General features: G+C 37.3%; 1 protein-coding gene across 1 annotated transcript in view; it reads right to left on the minus strand.

Annotated features, from left to right (window-relative positions):
* Positions 1–21,715, minus strand: part of DCC (DCC netrin 1 receptor) — a 707,243-nt gene that overhangs the window by 17,839 nt on the left and 667,689 nt on the right. The window contains exons 26-27 of the mRNA XM_046672042.1: positions 21,537–21,692; positions 12,122–12,334 (exon numbers count right to left, since the gene is read on the minus strand). Coding sequence (XP_046527998.1) covers positions 12,122–12,334; positions 21,537–21,692 — 369 coding nt within the window. The remainder of the gene's footprint in view (positions 1–12,121; positions 12,335–21,536; positions 21,693–21,715) is intronic.

Consider the following 21,715-nt stretch of genomic DNA (forward strand, 5'->3'; position numbering starts at 1 on the left):
CACAATATGTATATATTTACATATTAAGGGAGATGCCAAAATATAGATGAAGTGTTTATTATTTGTGACATTGCTATTCACACAATCATTGGCATCTTATGTATATGCATTATAATATAGTCATTCAGAAAAGCAGGCTTTGGTTTCAGAAAGTCCTAGGTTCAAATCCTACAAGTCCTGCCATTTAAATGTAACGTGACATTGAATGAATTATTTTAGTCTTTCTGATTCCAAGAGTCCTCATGAGTAAATGGGGAGAAATAATACTTTTCTCTTGGTATTTTTGTCAAGATTAAACGATATAGTAAAGTAATGGTTAAACGCTGCTAATGGTAATCACGATTAATAAAGTCTGCAAACATCATTGCCATGGTTAGAATCGGTTCATTCGTTTTTTTTCTTTTTGTCAAGGAGATTAGCTCTGAGCTAACTCCTGTCAATCCTCCTCTTTTTTGCTGAGTAAGACTGGCCCTGAGCTAACATCCATGCCATCCTCCTCTACTTTATATGTGGGACGCCTACCACAGCATGGCTTTTGCCAAGTGGTGCCAGGTCTGCACCCGGGATCCAAACCGGCTAATCCTGGGCAGCCGAAGCAGAATGTGTGCACTTTACCTCTGCGCCACCAGCCGGCCTCGGTTCATATTTTTGAGGATCTTTCAGGGTCCAGCACATATTAGGCTTTATTGTTATATTAAAGAGTATTGAAAATTGGTGTCTATTATGATATTAAATGTTAGTTTTGGAAGATAAATCACATAAATGTGAACTATTTAATCAGAAGTATACTATATACAGAGTAAATAAAGAGATAAAACCTGAGCTTTAACACAGGAAAGAATTGGAGAAAGTACTGGTTGTATGGCACCTGGGAGACAATAAAGTGCAGCGGAGCTGGAGGAAGAGAGGCACATGGTGACCCAGTGGTGGAGATGGCTTCCAACTGGCAGAGGGGGCTCCCAGTCAGCTTTTGGGACTGGATCCTGTGCCATCTGTCTAACCCAGGAACTCAAGGAGAGAGGTAAGTATGAGGATTCTGTGCTGAAATTTTCAAACGTTAAAAACATCAAGAGACCTAGGAACATGCATTTTTAAAGACTCTTCTCAGGGAATCTTTCCAATATTCTATGACTGTTCCTCTCTCTCATCTGGAATTTCTCAAATTCAAATACTCATGTACTGGTAGATGCTTATAGAGTATCTGTTTCCATCTGAATTCGCAAGTTCTGATCCAGAAAACAACAACGACTTTTAACGTGAAAGAAAGGAAGAGACAGGAGGCAGAGACTTGGAGGCATGGAAGTTAACTGCTCAAACATTTTTGGAGAAACAGGTTCTTTTTCCTTAAAAACTCTCCCCTTTCCCACCCCTGTTACCATAACCAAGCCTCCTCAAACACATATTTATGGCTTAGAATTATTTTACACCCAAAAAATGATTTATGATGATATCTTTCAGGATACTATATGATACAACTTAGCTTCTTCACTACTTAAATGAACATTTCTTTTAATTACCTCCCATTCTCTGTGATTTTTATTACTGCTTTTATGGGTTCACTTACCCTAGCTACCACCAGAAAAGTTTTGAAAAATATGTTTTACAGATTTTTATGTGCTATTCATCCTGTTGTGACACTGGCTGAATCTGAAATTTTCATTGAAGTCATTGTTTGGGGAAATGTGTGTGTAATAATTCAGTCTCTGCTGTAAGTGCTATCCATTGCACACCGGGACACAGGGTGCCAAGGACAGTTTACGATGACCCTTCTCAAATGACAACACATCTCAGTTTCCCACAGCAGATCTTCTTCTGGAGAAAATTTATCAGAGAGCTGGGGATCCTATCGATCAGTCTTCATTTGGACAACAAAAATAAGAGAGAGTTTCAGAAGTGGGACCTCTTTTAAAACATTTATAAACAGTAATTTCACCAATTCCTTCATCAGCCATTGAAAAATGTACACAAAGGCCCGAGACGTTTCCACAAGAAAATGAATAACTTCATTGTTTAGAATTTCGTTTGAGTAGGGCAAAAGTCTTCAGCTCTTGGCCTTAGATACTGAAAGGTTATCTCTGCCAAAGATTTTTGGAATTGGTCTTAAAAAACAAAAAATCATGAAGCAAAACAAAAGCAGACTTTGGTGTTTACATTCCACAGCTGAGCCTAAATGCAGGGTGATGACAAAATGGCAGGTTAAGTGGTCCTTAGCTTGTTACAGATAACGAACAAATTGAGACTCTAACGAAAGCTAGGAACCCACTCACTAGAAAACACACACACACACACACAGATGTGAATTTAATTTCAAATGAGTTCCCTAACCCACACATGCTTCCATGAATTCCAGGTGAAAAACACATGATCTGTTCTAGAAACTTACTACTTAGTGTGATCTACAGAGGAGCACCTTCTGCATCACCTGGAATCTTCTTAGAAATGCAGAATCTCAGGCTTTCATACGGCTCCAGTGAATCAGAACCTGCTTTTTAGTAAGATCTGCGGGTGATTCTTAGGCATACAGAATTTGAGAAACCCTGTTTCACATAGTCACACTCATGGAGTGTTTAGAATTAAAAATTTATATCTCAAATCACACTTGGAAGTGATTCATACTGTAATATTCTTAATAAAACAATATCTTATTTGTAAGTGAAAAGACAAAGGTTTCAGTAATGTTTTCAATGTGTTCAATGAGAAATAACCTCTTTTGCCCCCTTTCAACAGCTCACTTCCTGCTCCTTATTCCTTACTCTCCTTTGCCCTGCTATTCTCTTTGAGGGAGATTAGCACAAGGAATAGCTAAGTTGGAAATTAGAGCTGGGATCTAGAAAATTCCATAGGCTTTAGTCACTTTAAATTGGTTCATCGTGAAAAGCAATTCAGGAGATGCAGTGTTTATGAGCCAGAGGAAGTCAGGCATGTTACCACCAAATCTGTATACCTATTGGACATAAATCCTTACTGAACTTGAAGAATGGCCATTCATAACAATTGGTGGAGACATAGATTAAGAAATTGGAGGAAGAATTCTATTTAATGCAGTTTAGTCCTTTAAAGGGGATGGTGGGAGATAGCTTCCTGGCTGCCGGAAGGATTTAAGATTTGAGAGCAGGACTTGTTCAATTGGAAGAGGCTATGCTTCTCTCTAGAGTCAGAAAATAGTATTCAGACAGCTCTGAGCAGCTGTTCTGGTCTTCTCTGTTCACCATCCTGTCTTCCACACCAGGGCCCGTTTCTTCGACTGCCCCTTCTCTGTTGCTCATACTTGTGGTGAAATACAACATTAAGGAATTAGACCTCGTTTCGCCAGCCATTGAACCATAAAATGTACTTTTAAGTGCCTTCCACTTGATTCCGCTGCTTCTTAATATAAAGCATTGGAAACTCACTGGGCCCAATTTATAAGGCAATGTGGTCTCCAGATTATATCAAACCAGAAGCTCCTGAATTCAGTGATAACATTTTTGAGTAGCATAATTCATCGTTATTTGCTTTGGCTCCCTAAAGAAAATCCTTTCCAGACTAGCTTTTATTTTCCATATTTATAGTTGTAGAAAATGGAAGCATGAAGAGGTTATTCAAGGCTACCTCAACCAAAGAGCAGAGGATCTGTGTCCTAGTGGAGTTTAATTATTTTCCTCCAGTAACTACTCTTTCAGCTATACTTTGCTTCTGCCAAAAAGACAAGGAAGACCAGTGGAACTCTTCCCATCACACGGTGCCAGTGTCCTGCATTCAGTCCTGTACCATGGTAGGCATTAGGTCAAACGTGTGCACAGAGTGGCCTGTTTCTATTAACTACCTGAATCACCGCTTCAGAGAATAGCCCAGAAGAAAACAAACAATGACAGTTTTATTTTTTAACATCTGTTCCCATCTCCCTCTACTTTATATGTGGGATGCCTGCCACAGCATGTCTTGACAAGTGGTACATTGGTCCGCACCCGGGATCTGAACCGGCAAACCTCAGGCTTCCGAAGCAGAACACGGGAACTTAAATGCTGTGCCACTGGGCCAGCCCCAACAATATAACTTTAAATGCAATGCCAACTGAAACCAAAGGTTAAATTAGCCATCTTGGACTTTAAAGGTATACTAGGTTAACATATTCTTGTAGTTTGCAATACGCAGTTTTATTAAAAATCATGACTCAAGTGACAACCAAGTAGAAAGATACAAACTGGGTAAGAGAATGGGAAATGTGAAAGAAGAATATTTAAGATGGGCAATTTGGAGTAGATTTGAAAAGACAGTCATTGCAAGTACCATTATTCCTATAAACCTCTAGGTGTAATTATGTTATAACATTTCTCTTGTTTTGAAATCAGTTGAGCTTATTCGTCATTGTTTTTCACCAAAAAAAAAAAAAAAAAAAAAAAAGCAGCTTGTTAGAATTCCTTTTACCACAAAAGATAAAGGCATTCTCTCTGAAAGCCTTGACATTCCAGTAAATAGAGAGATTCTGGCAATAAGAACATCAGTCCTCCTTCAAGCCTAAGATGAAAGTCACTGCTGTGAAACACACATGATGTTTAACACGGCAATTGAATTCTTCCTTAAGTCCCTGCCAGTAAGATAAAAGTTAGAAACATTCAGAAGATATCGGAGCTTTAAATGGTTTTTACACGTTCTTTTAGATACTGCAGGTCATATCTTTAGAAACAGTTTTCTGATGGCTAGACTCTCACTTCATTTATATCACAGAGATTTTTTTGTTTGTTTTCAGTGTGTTAGGTTTTTCACAACACATTTTCAATAGTCTATTAACACAGAGGTTTATGTGAACCCTTTTTATTTTGTTTCAAAATTTCCCCCTGCTCCCAAAGAAAGCACTGGAATCTGACACTAATTGATGAATTATAAAGAACTCTGTCAAATGCTTAGACTGCTTAAATGCTCACTATGTAGCTCAGAATCTTTATTCAAATGAAAAATCTTTCCCTTACTCATATTTTTTCACAAAACAAAGGAAAAATGCAGAGAGAATATTCATCCTTATTTCTGCAGCAATTCAGATTGCTAGAATTTCACGTTTCATTCCTCTTTAAAGAGGAGAGACTAATTTCACAGATGAGCATAAGGAGGATTCAGGGGAGCAAAATCAATTCCATAATTGGCATGATGGAGAAACCGGTCCTCAGGACTCTGCGCTGAGCCGCACTCCCTCTTCTTATGAACAGAGTGGATGTTCTTCGCCAATGTGCCATGGATGTCACTGCATGCTTATTTATTTTGATGAAGTTAAATTATTGAATAGAATTTCCAGGAGTGGTGGTTTTGTATTTTTTTCCCCACTCTATGTAATTTAATTCAGCTTTAGCATAAGATGTTATTTATGGGTCAGAACACTTAGCATTTTATGATCAAATGGTTGTGAATTTGGAAATCATTTCATCTTGTCTTCATTTATCATCAATACCTAATCCTTTTGTCAACTCTCAAGATGTTTTGCTTCTTCTATAATCATTAGACTTGAAATTGAAGGCCTGGATTCAGCATCAGGCTCTTACCTTTATTATTCTATTCTGACCAACTCAACAAATATTTATTGAATGCCTGTTATGTGTGATGGTTTGTATAAAGGTCCCAAGAATAACGATACACGATCCTGGAACAGTTTGCAAGTTATTCAACCTCTCTGAAAATCTACCTCTGCATCAATAAGGGTGATTATATTTACTTTTCAGGAGGCATAAATTCACTTGGAAATAAACTATAAATGGTGACAAAATGTAAAGCATTAGCCTTATTAATTTTACTCAAGCTGATTTAAAAAAAGACACACTTTGATCCTCAAGATATCTCATAAATAACAAAATCTAAACAGCAGTAGTTAACCATGTGACTGATCAGGGTTCTTAGGAAATTCGAAAGAATATTTGCTGCTTTGAAAACAACCTATTCCTTATCCTTTCCCCCATCATTCTTTGCCACTTGTGAGGTCATCCACTCCTCAGTATAATCCAAGGGTAAATTATATGTTTCAAATTAGGTAGTCTACTAGGTAACAAAGTTCTGAAAATAGATTTTTTTTCATTTTCTATTATGATTATCTAGATGGCAGCTCAATTCTTTAACCCTAGAATTTAACTGCATTAAGTTGATAATTAACCTCAACTTTAAATGCCACCTAACGATTCCTGGTGCAATATTTTATCTTATTTTTTTCACTGTGTCCTTTTGATCAAACTTTTTGACTCAAATTTTGATGCAGCTGTGATCATTCACTCCCTCCTCCCAATAACCTTTTGCAATTCTAAAAAATACCAGCCATTCATTTTTTACTCCCATTGACCCTCACATTCTCTAATGCACAATCTGAGTAATCTTCTCACATTCCTTAACTTTTATCTTCATTTTACACTTCCTTCTGCTATCTTTATTTTTATTATTAGACTCCAAAGCCCTGGTCATCTGTGGTGCGTGCTGTTGAAAGCAACAGATGTCAGTTCCCTGGCTCCTTGCCTTCCTGTTGAGGGGTATGACAGACTGGCTAGGTGAGGTTAAGACAGATAGGAGCTATTCCAGAGTTCCTGGTTAGTCACTACTCTTGCTGTAACTTCCTTCCTCTGTCTAGCCAACATAAAGGAATAAAATATTTATTCAAATACTAGGCTAAACGACTCAACCTACCTGCTACAAAACAAATTCTTTCTGAGAGATACTTAGTAATTAGGATCACCCTAGAAGCCCTCTTGTAGGGGGAAAAAAAGTCAATCCAAGAATAACTATTTGTGTCACAAAAATACTAAATAAAATCCTTTGTTTCTCTTCAGTGTTATACTTCTCTGAATTCTTTAAACTTGGCCATTAGCTCAATTGTTGACCTTGGGCAAACTGCTTGACCTTTTTAGACCTCACCTTTGTCATCTATAAATGAGGCAGCAGTCACACAGCTTACTCATAAAATCTCCTCTAGAAATCGGTTCCCTCTCTTTGAGGCAATTAGCAGAGACCTTTCCTGTATGTATATACTAGAACACCGTGCTAGAGGAAATAGTAATTTATAAAAACACAAAGTATTTTCCAGTGTCACAAATATTGGTGACATATAAGGTAAATTTGTCTTAATTACAATTTACCAAAGGATAATTTAGGATAACTAGACCAAATCAAATCAAATTTCACCTATTCAAAAAATATACATCTATTAGGAATAAGGACAGGAAAATTTCAAGGAGCTATCAAGATAAAAACATAGATGAGCATACACATGAGATAAAATTTACTAGGATGTAGTGTAATTTTACACTCTAGCATTGATTGGTGGTATTGGCTACAATAACATCAAATCAACACATCTCTCCTCCTTAGCTGTGCCAGTGATTAATTTGATCTGACTGGCCTGAAAAGTGACCCTCTTGTTTTACCTGCTAAAGGAAATCTGATCTGCCATGACCTCTGCCTGTGACTGATCTCAGCAGAATGGAATACTCGTGCTATCCGTGATGAACACCCCCTTACCGGCCTACAAATGGCTCAGAGAAAGCAATTGTATTAATGTATTACGGTAATTTATTGGCAGTTTTGTGTGATAGCGTATTTACTGAAATGAGGCCTGCTAAAAAGACCAGGTTATAGCAGGAACACATGATTTCCCAACCAGCCATAAAATATAAATCAAATGCCTTTTCTGTCCACTGTCAGCCACCTCCACCCACGCCTTGTCCTCAATTCTCAGACAAATTGAAGCACATGCCACAATTTGCAGAGGGAAAATCAAACTCAATTTCGCAGTACAATGAAGAGAGTTTTGGTCTTGTCATGTCCACTGACGTATTGATCCCTAGAAGATTGAAAAGATCAGAATGTTCTAGGTTTTTGCTTTTATAAATAAAAATCTAGAGAAATGCAACAGATAAATGGAGGACAATATAGCACTTACGCAACTTTACAAAGATGCAAGAACTCCAGGGGGCTAACATTGTCAAACAGTGCTACGATAGGAAACTGACTATTTAAGAGGGCACATTTTCCTTCCCTTTAGAATTATAGCTCCAGAAGACAAATGGTCTCCTAACCCAGGTTCATTTAAAGTGCAGCTGATCATTTCATGGCTAAAAGGAATTTTCACTAGTGAAGAAAAAAAACCACCCTATCTTGGCCCTTTGTAGAATTTATGTCAGATCTATAATGCCATAAGCCCAACACTCCATCAAACATTTTCTATTTAACCTGAAAGGGCACTAAGTCAAATCACTTATATGTCCACCTCTGTGATTTGCAAATCGCACTGATTGCAGCCTCCTTAAAATGCATAAAGACCTCACAGGTACTCACAGCTATAGAGGAAGCATTAAGAAACACCTGCTTTATCACGAGGTGACGATGAAACTGTAAGAAACATCATAAAATACCCTCGAGTCTCACAAACTAAATTTTTAACTCAGTAGGTGGAAGGAAAAACAATGAATGAATGAAATCTGTGTTTTCAGGTAGGCAGAATTTCCGTCGTTATGACAACAGGATGACTTTCTAATTACTATTTACTATAGAAATACTGCAAAATTCTCTACGACTCCATGGAGATCATATTCCATAATACGTGTCGCCCTATACTTCATATAAAACTGCTGCAAACACGGCTCTGTGTGTCTTATTGAAAGGTAAACTGAGGCACAGCTTGGCTATGCTGCCTGTGAAGAACCACACACAGGAATTTGAATTGGCAAAGAGCTTCTTCATTGATCGCTCTTTCAAAAGTTTCAAAGCAGGAGCTTCTCATTTGGCACGATCTTTACAAATTATAGCAATGCCTTACATTACCATATTCTAAAGTAATTACTTGCAGTAAGTAAAGATAAATTCATTAGGAAATTAGGTAGTCCTTTATTGCGAAATCCAGAATGAAATGATTTGAGGTATTTTTTTTTAAGCCAACAAGAGAATGACTTTACTTCATCAATCAGTGAGACTAAAGTAATGATTTTCTTAGAATTAAAATCTGTTGAAAGCTCTAAGTATTTCATCTTTTAGGCTAAGAAGCATGTTGTTACTGTCACAGCTAATACATTTGTCAGTCTGCTAATTTTCTTTTTCTATTAGAATAAGTAAACATCAGCCCTTTCTTAAAAGCAGACTATTTACCACGTGTCAGGAGCAATGCAGGGAGCACTTATTTGAAAATCATGAGGTAAGACATTATGAAATGAACAGGAGTCACAGGGAGACAATGAAGGAGAAACATGAAAGGGAAAGGCATTTAATAATGCCAAAGCAATGGCGAGGAGTGCCTCGAGGTGAGTGGGGGAGGGTGGCATTTAAGGGGGAACTATGAAAAATATAAAATCCACCCCAAAACTTAAGCCAGAGATATGGAAAATATGAAAGAAGAGATGGCTTGTAAGAAATTGTTCGAATAAAAATAAGACCAATAGTAAAACAAAAGAAGCCTCATAAATGTACAATGGAATAAAAGAAAATGAGATCTTGCCCACATGACATTAGATCAGAGAATGGTTCTTCGGATATACTTATTTTTTTGAGAGAATAGGTGCAGAGACAGAAGAACGGATTCTATTTCCCATCTTTTAAAGACATAATACACTCATTTATGCTACATTGTGTCAGAATTTGAGGCAGCTTTTGTATTATTGTAACTAGAAGAAAACAGTAACTAGCAAATGACTTTACCAGTCCTTTATTCTGTCTATTGCCTGACGTTCTTTCTAAAATTAGGGTTCTTTGGGGTCATTTTGTTATCATGGATCGCCAGAGAATGGGTTTATTTCTAAACCTTGTGTTCCAAACCGAACATTACTACCACAATAAAATCTTCATTGAAAATATCTTCAGAAAATCATTTTCAACTTTTTTACTGTGTATGACATAGTTACTCCAAAAAATAATCTTTACTTCCAAGCAGACAGGATAGTTAACAGTACAAAGTACCATGGCACTTTAGGGTTTTTTTTTTTTTGATGTTATAAAATTGGTGTTCTTCAGTATAGAATAGTTCAATCTCTTACCTTTCCTCATTAAAACGTGAGTGAAGAAGGCTTGTGAGGAAATGCTATTCCTCAACTCAGAATTCTTTCACGTTTCCCATTGTTTTCTTATTATCAGCTTTGGAATGATTTAATTTAATAGGTTTTTAAAAAAAATTTATTGTTGTTTTAGTCAGTAAATAAGTTAGGCATAAACTAAGAGGTACTAACGAGTTCATAAAATTTCAAACTCACACTTTCTGCAACCGAAAAGAGTAGGAAAAGATGCATCACTCGCTAGCTGTGTAGACTTCAATGTGCTCCTTAAACTCTCTGTGTCACAGTTTCCTTATCCATGAAACGGGGTTAAGAAAGTGACTCCCTCACAAAGCTGTTTTGAGGATCAAATGTGATGCTACAAGTCTTCAGAAGCACGCCATCATATAGCATGCTGGGTAAGACTTACTTATTGTTAGCAGTTGCAATTAACCTGCCATCTATCCAGAATACTAGTCTCCTCTAAGGTTTTTTCCCTTGGTCGGTATCGCAGTGGGCAACAGTGCAGCCAACAATCACCAGCAGCACGCTCTTGACACAGGAATTGGTTAAATGAATTCTCTCGCTTCAAACTGTCCCTGTCTCAATTAGCAAGGACCTCACAGTTTCAGGGCAATATAAAGTAGCAGCCCGTTCTCATAATGTGTGTGGAGTGTTTATATGTGAGGGGTAGGAGAGGGGCTTGTGCCATACAGACCTGCTTAAATCCTAGGGTGGGCTTCTTTTAGGTTAGAAGGGCTATCTCCTGTGAAATAAAGTCATGACCTGCGCTGAGCCTATGTGTCAGGGAGGATCCCTTCCTGGACAGGCCTGAAGTGCAGTGTGCATCCCAAGTGATGGAATTGCCATCCCTCCTGTGCTTCAGGCCAGCTACCCGGGCGTGGCATCTGAGCATGCATATTACACACCACATGAATGGCAAGCATATCAAGAGGTGAAGCACACAAATCAATTAATATGGTGTTAGGAACAAGATATATTCCTAATATTATTATGAAGGTAATATTCATAATTGCAATCTTATTTTTCCAATTTTTTAGTCATCATGAGGCTTATCTACTAATCAGTGACTAAAATTGCTGTGGGTATGGATCTGAGCAACAGAAACTTACTCAAATGTATTTACACGATGGCAGATTGGCCATTTCAGCTGCCTCTGTCTATTGAAGGGGCCACCTCTGGTTACTTGGAACCACTGAACTTTACTGTCTTATGCCTGATATACTGAGGTTGTTAAGAATTATTCTAATATTCCACATAATTTTAAGCACTACACAGTTCTCTATCTCTATGTATCTACTTATCTATTGATCTATCTTTCATCTCATTTATCTCTTCCTCCTCTTCCTCGTCCTCATCCTCATGTTCCTCCTCCTCCTCCTTATTCTTCTTCTTTCTTTCTCCCTCGCTGCCTCCCCTTCTTCCCTTTAATCCTCAACAGAACCAAAAAGGAGCTCTAGTTCAGCCCCACTGGATACCAGCTGAGGTCATAACATGAACACTGCATTGTGAACTGGAGACTTTCGTTCTCATCTCTCCCATCTGATTTTCTTAGAAAGGCATCAAAGAGATGTTACTTCCTATCTATATAAGTTTTGGAATTTTTATTTCTAAAATTAGTTAGCTGGACTCCACAATGGTTTTGCCACTCTTTTTTGGCCCTGGAATTCTGAAATAAGAATCACTGGAAGATGACTATTGAAAGCCTCAAAGCAGAAGTATAAGATTAAATGCATTTCTCTAAAAAGTGGTTTTGCAGGCTTTTGAACCTTTAACTCTAGTCTTGGAGTCTAGTGTTAAATCCTGGGATCTATGTGGCAGACTGAAGAACCAGGAAATTTTCCAGCATTCTCCAGTGGGCATACCTACAGTATATATTAATAGGACTGGACTGGTATTCAGGATTAACAAACAACTTTCCAAAGGAATGAAAGGCCCCTACAACCAGCCAGTTGCTTGTAAGGCAGATACTTGAGAGTTGTACTACAAGTATCCATAACAGATTTGAGCATACTGAGCACATAATCAGTGTTGAAAAGATATATTGCATCCAGGCCTCTCAGGAATCCTCATGCACTTAAGTAGAGTCACCAATCCTAACAACAATTTTAAATGTGGACAAGTGCACACTTTACCTGACTGAGACAAAAGCGGTGTATAAGGGACTTTCGGCTCTATTGCACTCATTGGCGGAGGTAGCAAAGGGTTGGCAAAGCTGCGGAGTGGATGGGTTGGTCGAACACAGGCCGTGGGGATGGTTCTGCTTGGTGCCTCCTCACTGCTGGGATGCTCAGGCTGAGTTGGGGGCAACATGGACGGCTGTTGGGTGGTTGGTCCTTCACTCACCGCTGCAATGGAGACAAGAAAAGCCATTGATTATTCCAGGACAAAACTTGTTTTCCCTGAGTCACTTGAGGGGCCTCTGGACAAGTTAAGAGAAATATGCCAAGATCTGGCCAATCCCTTCTTCAAGTTATGAACATCTTTATTCCTCTATCCTCTTATGTTTATGGGATACGATAGCACTGCTCCTTTAAACAGAAGAAATAGATCCACCAGGACAGGGATATATCTTTCAGAGACTGCAGTAAAATATATACAGCACTGACTATATTGCCTAAACTGTCTGGGCCCTGTAATCATAAGTGATGAAGTGAGAAAAAAGAGTTATTTTTCCTTTCATAAGTAGCGATGTCAGTGAAATTCAATGTACCAAACCCGGCTACAGCTGCATTATTATCTACCAGCCAATATGCCAATTTTTCTGTGATTTAAACATGCCATGTCAACTGTCAAACAAATCAGAGTTACTGGATGCTCAAGGCATTGCTAATAAAATGATACAAATAATAACCCCTATCATTATCTTCCCTAACAAAACAGAAGCACATCTAACTAAAAAGTTATATGTGAGATGATTCTGCTGGAACAAGATGCTTGAATGCAGAATTGCAATTTTTCCTCTTTGGTAGCAAACCTTGTAATTTTCAGTCAGATTACTATAGTTGAAGAGGTTTTGCATAGCCATTTGTGACAGCCTTTGGGTATTAGACAGTTTTGTATATGGAAACACATCTTTTCTCCAGAGAACACAGTTGAGTCAGACTAAATTATTGGTGAGGCAGATTCTCAGTCCTCAGTGCAAAGGACACTGTGACTTGACTTTATTCATTCACATTCAAAGTCAACAGGTCCAAGTTAACTGCAAATGAAAAGCACTGCATCATAGGTATAAGTGGTGATGAAATAAGACTATGCTCATGATTCATTTCTTAAGAGACTTCTATTGGGTAAGTTGGAAAAAAATGCAGTTATAGATGATAAAATCTCACTTTCGAAAGAGAATTTTTAACCAGGAAATATTTCAAGATAATTAGTTTGTGAGCTAACTTTGAGACCACTCTCTGGGAGGCTCAGTGAGGTCAGCAAAGGGCAGAGGAGATAGAAAGAAAATCTGATAATGCTGAAGGGAGTAGAGATGAAAGATACCAAAGATCAAGACACAATATTAAAGATATGCAAAAGTGAAATGTGCCTTCAGAGGGTATTTGATATTAAAACTTATTTTTCTATATTCAGAAAGGGTTAGAGGTCCTCTGGGTCACTGAGCAGCATTCAAGCTTGCCACATTCAAAGACGGAGGAGGGGAGATGTCGGGTTGGCCGAGGACAGAATATAGCCACATAGCAACGAGAGCTAAAAAACACGCAAAGACTTAAAAGATTTCTTCAAACAAGGAAAATTAATCAAGACAACAAACTGACCAGAAGTGCCTTATCTCTAGGCCAGGAAGATGGAGGCGAGGGGCTCATGCCTACAAAATCTCAAGGTTATAATGTGGGCTGCAAGGAAATCGTTAAGGCAAATCCTTGATGATATTGTTCTCAGATAAGGGCAAACGGCATGGGGGCTTCAGGTAGATGTTTATAAGGAGCTAAACTGCTTGTAAGAATGTAAAGGGGAGAGGAGCATTTGTGTGCTTATGTTTAATTAAGACTGTGTAATTAGATGGTTGAGAGAGGAGTTGTAGAGATGAGGAAAATTATGCAGACTTTACTCTGGCCTCATATTTGGTCTAAAGGGAAAAATGACCAAAAGCCAATGGTCCAAATAAAAATACTCTCTATCTCAGCTCTGGAAGAGGGAGAAGAAGCTGTAGGAACTTATATCTAGGTCCCTCTTCATTGCCAATGGGATGGTTTTTATTAAAGAGTCCATATTATCATATTAAAAATACCTCTCGAGGGGAAGAAATTTCACAGTTTTCCTCAGAAATCTGCCTTAAGTAATTGTCTCTGTTGAAATGGATTGCAATAAATTCATATCACAGTTTCAAAACTGCTTTAGCCATTAAAGAAAGAATATGTTTTGTGATGTCTTTATTTTCTTTATTCCTTCCTTCATATTTTCCTTTTCTATTTCTTCTACATTTTTGAAATGAAAAAGATCCATGTTGAAATATTATTGTGATCATAGATTTAATAAAATTTACGCGCACATTTTTAGTCTTCTGAAATTTAGTTTTTTAAAAACCTCAGGCTTCACATGAATTCTGATAACGTCACTCACTTTTGGGGGCCACTCTCATTCCTATTCTCTTTAATGGCATTGCTAATCAGCATCTCTACCATCAAAAATTCTCTTCATGCCCAGTCCTCCATCCCCGGGTTTCCAGCTGGTCGTCGTGATTCCCACTGGGAACACCACGGTCTGGATCTTGACTTTGAGGGAAGTAATGGTAGCTTGACACAGATGAACCAGCTCTTTAGGGAAATCAATCCTTAAGATACCATATAATGAAAAGGGAAGTGCCTAATCTAATGTGCTAGGTGGGAATGCGAGGGCTATTCTCGAGACTGAATGCATCACTAATCCATAAAGACCTATTTTTATTTTGTTCAAAATGACAATTTTGCCTAATACCTAATACAGTGGACAAGGTACAGGTTTTCCACAGACAATTCATAATTCTTATATTTTTCGTGGAGGAAAAGTAAGGCTTTTCAGAACTGGCTGACATTTAAGGCAGTGAAAACTCTTAAACAAACACAGTAGCAACTGCTCCCCTGGAGAAAAGCTCTCATTTCAGATGAGTCCGTTTGGCCAGTTCAGGCACCAGCTTCAGGACACCTAAGTGAAACAAACTGGCTCAGTGACATGACATTTAGCTGTGCTAAGAGCTCTGAAAGCAAAGAAAACCTCCTTCCACCCACGATGTGCGGCCTCCCTGCAATTCAGAGTAAAGTGAGAATCAAATATGTGCTGGCAAGACACTCGTTTTCCAATGATGAAATAGCGGGAATTCATTGTACAAATAGCATACAATTACACAGCAGAGTCAAATCTCAAGGCACTTTATAATAATTAATGTCAACACATAAATAATTGCTACTGAATAACCAGCAAAAATATTACAAAAATGGAAATGAGGATTTTTCTTCTATCTAAAATCGCAATATTTGAAAGAAATATAGCACACCAATGACTCTAAGCAAAGACTTCAACGCACGAACAGTTCTCAGAATTCAATTCACTCATTAATCTCAGAAGAACAGTGCCATGCAATATTCTTGTGTAACCTCAGTTCCTTACAGCTTGGATATTTGAAAAGACCCTAGAGAAAATCCATGAACTCCATTGTGCTCCTGGTTTTATCTAGGTCAAGTCTCATTTGTTAGTTGACTTCCAATTTGGGGGAGAGCTGGAGCAGAAAAATAACATGGACAAAGTCAACCAGTCTTCCTACTAACAAAGACAGAACTAAAAGGAATAGTGGAAATCATCGAATTTTCTTTGGTACCTACCTGTTTCAAACATGAAGAAATAGGGGCACCAATTTTCTAGTGATTTGTAGAAATGAAGCCTCAAGACTATCTATTGGTTGAGGTTTCCAAAATACAGCGCTGCTGGTTGTTCCCCAGGTTCAGCTCATTTGCCTCTTTAGACTAAAAGCAGAACTGCCGTTTATTAGCAGTAAGAGGAAATATTTGTCCATCACAACTATATAAATCTTTATCTATGGATCACTGAACGTGTGTAACGCCAATGGACAGTATCCTATAGCTTTCCTTTCGTTGCGGTAGGAGAGAAATTCAGCTTTATTTGTGACTTCAGAAAGCAACAGATCTTGGGGGGGGGCAGGATTTTAGTCACTCAGTTCTTGAAAACTTAAAGGTCTTTCAGGTAACTTTGGAGGAAGGAGAGTCTCCACATTTGGCGCAGTCAAATTTTTCTTTTCCTATGTGCCTTTTGCTGTTTCTCAAGGTGACTAATAAGACATTTCCAGCCAGAGTCATGAAATGTTTTCTGCTTGAGAGAGAACAGGGATATTTAGAGTTCTCCAAGGCATTTAGAAACCGATACTGAATGGCTGGAAGTTAACTGGTTCTGACAATGATTTAGAGAATATTTAGTTTCCTAGAAAAGAGGGTACTTATTTATTTTCCTTTTTGAAGCAATCACTTAGTAACGCATATTAGTTCCTATTCCTTTTGCATTGCACATAGCATTGCTGAAAAATACTTTATGAGTAACTGAATGTATATTTTAAAAATCTATGAAATCTTGGCCAGGAGTAGAATGTCCGTGCCTTTTGGTTTTACATGATGTTCAAAAATTATTAAGCTAATCACACTGTTAAGAATCCTTTATTCACAAAACTTTATGTAATGGTTATATTACATCTTTTATATTTATATTATATATGATATAATAGTTATATTATGACCTTTATTTAATGATCCTTACTTTTAAATAAATAAAATAAAAAATTTACTAAGAGACTAGATTTTTCTGTATCCTTTTCTTTCTTTATGTGCTTATTTATTTCTAATAGACCTTACTTTTTAGAGCAATTTTCGGTTAACCATCACAGCAAAATTGAGGGGAATGTACAGAGATTTCTCATTTCCCTGGCCTCCACATAGGCACAGCCAGCCTCAGTTACAACATCCTGCACCAGAGTGGTACACGAGGCTTTAACTACAGATATAAACAAATCTGTGGTTCCTAACCACAGATAAAAACAAATTTTATGCCAGCTTATTTATTGTTTTCTTTTTCACTGAAATTTAACTTTTGGAATCATTTTCCCCACGATTCAGTGAGACAGTTCTGCCTGCTGGACCAAATCAAGAGAAAAAGGAAGGAGTATATAGGATGCTGGATTTTCAGAAGGAGACTATGCCTTTAAAAAAGGAAAAGAAACGACAGGAACACAGCATGAAGAAAATAAAATAGCTAATTACTAATTTTAAAAAAGTAGTGAACTTTGGCTTGTCTCAGGCTTGCCGTAGTGAACAGATGCAGGTCATTGTACACATTCTTCTTACACTTTCTTTTAAAGTTAGAGAATATAGATGAAATCAAAAGAAAGGAGTAAAGAATGATCCAATAAGGAGAAAACCAAACTAAAATTATAAACCTCTCTTTTCTGCTGGGGAGAGATCATTTTGAAAGGACTTTAGGTTCTGAATTCTTTGACTAGAACCACTTTCTTAATTGTCTTGGGATTTGGAAATTTGGGGTTGAGGGATTTCTCATATCTTTCTCATTTAATTTCCTTCAATATGGTTTGGGGGACTGTTTTTCCTTGCGTTTTTGCACACAACTCTATTCTGTAGACATGGTGTGCAGTGAGAAAAGGGAAAATAAATCTAATTCTCTCTTGGCAGATTTTTGATGCCTTTTAATTCTAACCTTGCTACATCTAGACGATTTATGATTTCCTAGAGCTGTCCCTGTTGGGTTGGAAAAAATATAGCTATCCTGCAAATATATTTTACTGCTGTTACCATTTTATCTATTACAAAACAACCTATCTCACATAGCTGCTGAGTCACCTGTCCTTAACTAAGAGAAGAATGCCATAAAATCGATTTTAAAATGCTGTGCTTAAAGAAAAATAATAGTCAAATGGCATAGGAAAAATCACCAGAGTACATATAATAGCTTGAGAGTCTCTCTCCATTTCTACCTTCCTTAAAACAAATGAAGTACTATTCTCAGGATATAAAATCAAGATACAAAAATCAGTTGTGTTTCTAAACACTAACAACGAATGATCAGAAAGAGAAATTAAGAAAATGATCTCATTTACAATGGCATCAAAAAGAATAAAATAGTTAGGAATAAATTTAACCAAGGAGCTGACAGATCTGTACACTGAAAACAATAATTGATGAAAGAAATTGAAGGAGACACAAATAAAATGAAATATATTACATGCTCATGGTTTAGAAGAATGAATATTGTTAAAATGTCCATACTACTCAAAGCCATCTATAAATTCAGTCCAATCCCCCTAAAATTTCCAATGACATTTTTCACAGAAAAACACCAAACAATCCCAAAGTTTGTATGAAACCACAAAAGACCCTAAACAATCAAGGCAATCTTAAGAAAGAAGAACAAAGCTGCAGGCATCACACCTCCTGATTTCAAACTATATTACAAAACTATAGTAGTCAAAACAGCAAGGTACAGGAACAAAAAAAGACACATAGATCAGTGGAACAGAACAGAGAGCCCAGAAATAAACCCATGCATATATGTTCAATTGATTTAAGGCAAAAGAAGCAAGAATATACAATGGAGGGGAGAATACTCTCTTTAGTAAATGGTGTTGGGAAAGCTGAATTGTCATATGTGAAAGAAGGAATCTGGACTCATGTGAGATAGGTTGTTTTGTAATAGATAAAACGGTAACAGCAATAAAATAGATCATCTTACATCATACACAAATATCAACTCAGAATAGATTAAACACTTGAGCATAAGACTTGAAACCGTAAAACTCCTAGAAGAAAATACAGGCGGTAAGTTCCTTGACATCATCTTGGCAATGATGTTTTTGGATTTGACATCAAAATTAAAGGCAACAAAAGTAAAAGTAAACAAGTGAGACAATATCAAATTAAAAAGTTTTTGCACAGCAAAGAAAATCCTCAACAAAATAAAAATGAAAACTACAGAGTAGGAGAAAATATTTGCAAACCACATATCTGATATGGGGTTAATATCCAAAATACATAACCAACTCACACAACTCAATAGCAAAAAAACAACTGGATTAAAAAAATGAGCAAAAGAACTGAATGGACATTTTTCCAAAGAAGATATACAAATGGCCAACAGGTATGTGAAATGGTGATCAGTACCACTAATCATCAGGGAAATGCAAATCAAAACCACAATGATGGTTTCCTTTGCTGTGCAGAAAAGGAAACCATCAACAAAACGAAAAGATAACCTAACCATTGGGAGAAGATATTTGCAAACCACATTTCAGATAAAGGTTAATATCCAAAATATACAAAGAACTCATACAGCTCAACAACAAAAAAACCAACAATCCAATTAGAAAATGGGCAAAAGATCTGAACAGAGATTTCTCCAAAGAAGAAATACAGATGGCCAACAGGCATATGAAAAGATGCTCAACATCATTAGCTATCAGGGAAATGCAAATCAAAACTACAATGAGGTATCACCTCACTCCAGTCAGAATGGCTATAATTAACAAGACAGGAAGCAACAAATGTTGGAGAGGGTGTGGAGAGAAGGGAACCCTTGTTCACTGCTGGTGGCAGTGCAAACTGGTGCAGCCACTATGGAAATCAGTTTGGAGTATCCTCAGAAAATTAAGGATAGATCTACCATATGATCCAGCTATTCCACTGCTGGGTATTTATCCAAATAACTTGAAAACACAAAGGCATAAAGCTACTTGCACCCCTATGTTCATTGCAGCATTATACACAATAGCCAAGACTTGGAAGCAACCTAGGTGGCCATCAAGGGAGGAATGGATAAAGAAGATGTGATATTTATACACGATGGACTACTACTCAGCCATAAGAAATGACGAAATCCAGCCATTTGTGACAACATGGATGGACCTTGAGGGTATTATGCTTAGTGAAATAAGTCAGAGGGAGAAAGTCAAATACCATATGATCTCACTCATAAGTAGAAGATAAAAACGACAAAAAAAAATAAACACATAGCATTGGAGATTGGACTGGTGGTTACCATTGGCGAAGGGGGGAGGGGGGAGGGCAAAAGGGGTGATTAGGGTCACATGAGAGGGGATGCACTATAATTAGTGTCTGGGTGGTGAACATGATGTAATGTATCCAGAATTTGAAATATGATGTACATCCGAAAAAAATAAAAATTAAAAAAAAACACAATGAATATCACCTCACATCTGTTAGAATGGCTATTATCAAAAAGACAAGAGAAGCGTTGGCAAAGATGTGAAGAAAGGGGAATGCTTTTGAACTGTTGGTGGTAAAGTAAATTGGTGCAGCTGCTATGGAAAATAGTACGGAGGTCCTCAAAAAATTAAAAATAGAACTACTATCTGATCTGAGTATATATCCAAGGAAATGAAAGCAGGATTTTGAAAAGGCATCTGCAGACCTATATTCATTACATCATTATTCACAGTACCAAGATATGGAAACAACCTAAGTGTCCATCAATGGATGAATGGATAAAGACGTAGGAGATATACACAATGGAATATTATTCAGCCATGAGAAAGAAGGACATCTTGCTTTTTGCAACAGCATGAATGTACATGGAGGGCATTACGCTAAGTGAAATAAGTTTGGGAAAGAAAAATACCATATGATATTATTTATATGTGGAATCTAAAAAGGCCAAACACATAGAAATAGTGACTAAAATGGTGATTACCAGGGGTTAGCGGATGGTGAAATGGGGAGATGTAGGTCAAAGAGTACAAACTTCCACTTATAAGATGAATAAGTTCTGGGGCTCTAATATACAGCATAGTGATTATAGTTAATAATACTGTCCTATATACTTGAAAGCTGCTAAGACAGTTGATCTTAAATGTTATGACCACAAAAAAGAAATGGTAATTATGTGACATGATGGGGGTATTAGCTAACTCTATGATGGTAATCATTTTACAATATATAAGTGTATCAAATCAATGCATTTTACACCTTGAATTTACACAATGTCACATGTCAATTACATCTCATTTAAGCTGGAAAAATAAATAAAACAAATGAAATATTACTCGAAATCTTTTTTTTTCAACAATCATTTCTTAAAGATAAAAAAGGTATTGCCTAACTTATTTAACTAAAGAAAGCTAAAGCATTCATCCAAGTATTGATTCAACAGGAATCAATGAGACATCTTTAAATATAACCCACAGATACTTAAAATATATTGGAGGATAGTCATTTCATTACTAACTTCCTGGTTAGCAAAACATCTTAATTTCAAGCACCCATCACATCATTGTTACTGAACCAGTTAACTCTGTTTCTCCAGGACTCCCACATTGTGAGTTCAATGTACTGTGGAAAGACTCTAAGAGACTCACTCCCAGAGTATATACGTAGGATCCAAAGGACTGATATTGGAAAAGAAAATTCTAGTACCCAGGTCACAGGTAAAGCGATCTTTCCAAAGGATAAGAATGTTAGAATGCTACACATTTGACAAGACATCCTTGGTATTATTCATTTCTTCTTAGTAAAAAGAAAGGAAAATCATTACACTGACTTTTTCCTGCTCCGAAACCTCGGTCCACTGACAGTGTTGGGAATGGCACAGGCCGGAGGGTGAACTGCGGGTGGGGGTATCCACACGTGGGAGATGGAAGGATTCCTGGGTACTGGGCACTTTCTAGGGTTGGCACAGGGATGGCACTCACAACAGCTGCAAAACAAAGATATTATGAT

Source organism: Equus quagga, chromosome 9 (genome assembly GCF_021613505.1).
Source record: "Equus quagga isolate Etosha38 chromosome 9, UCLA_HA_Equagga_1.0, whole genome shotgun sequence".
In the NCBI taxonomy this organism is placed as follows: domain Eukaryota; kingdom Metazoa; phylum Chordata; class Mammalia; order Perissodactyla; family Equidae; genus Equus; species Equus quagga.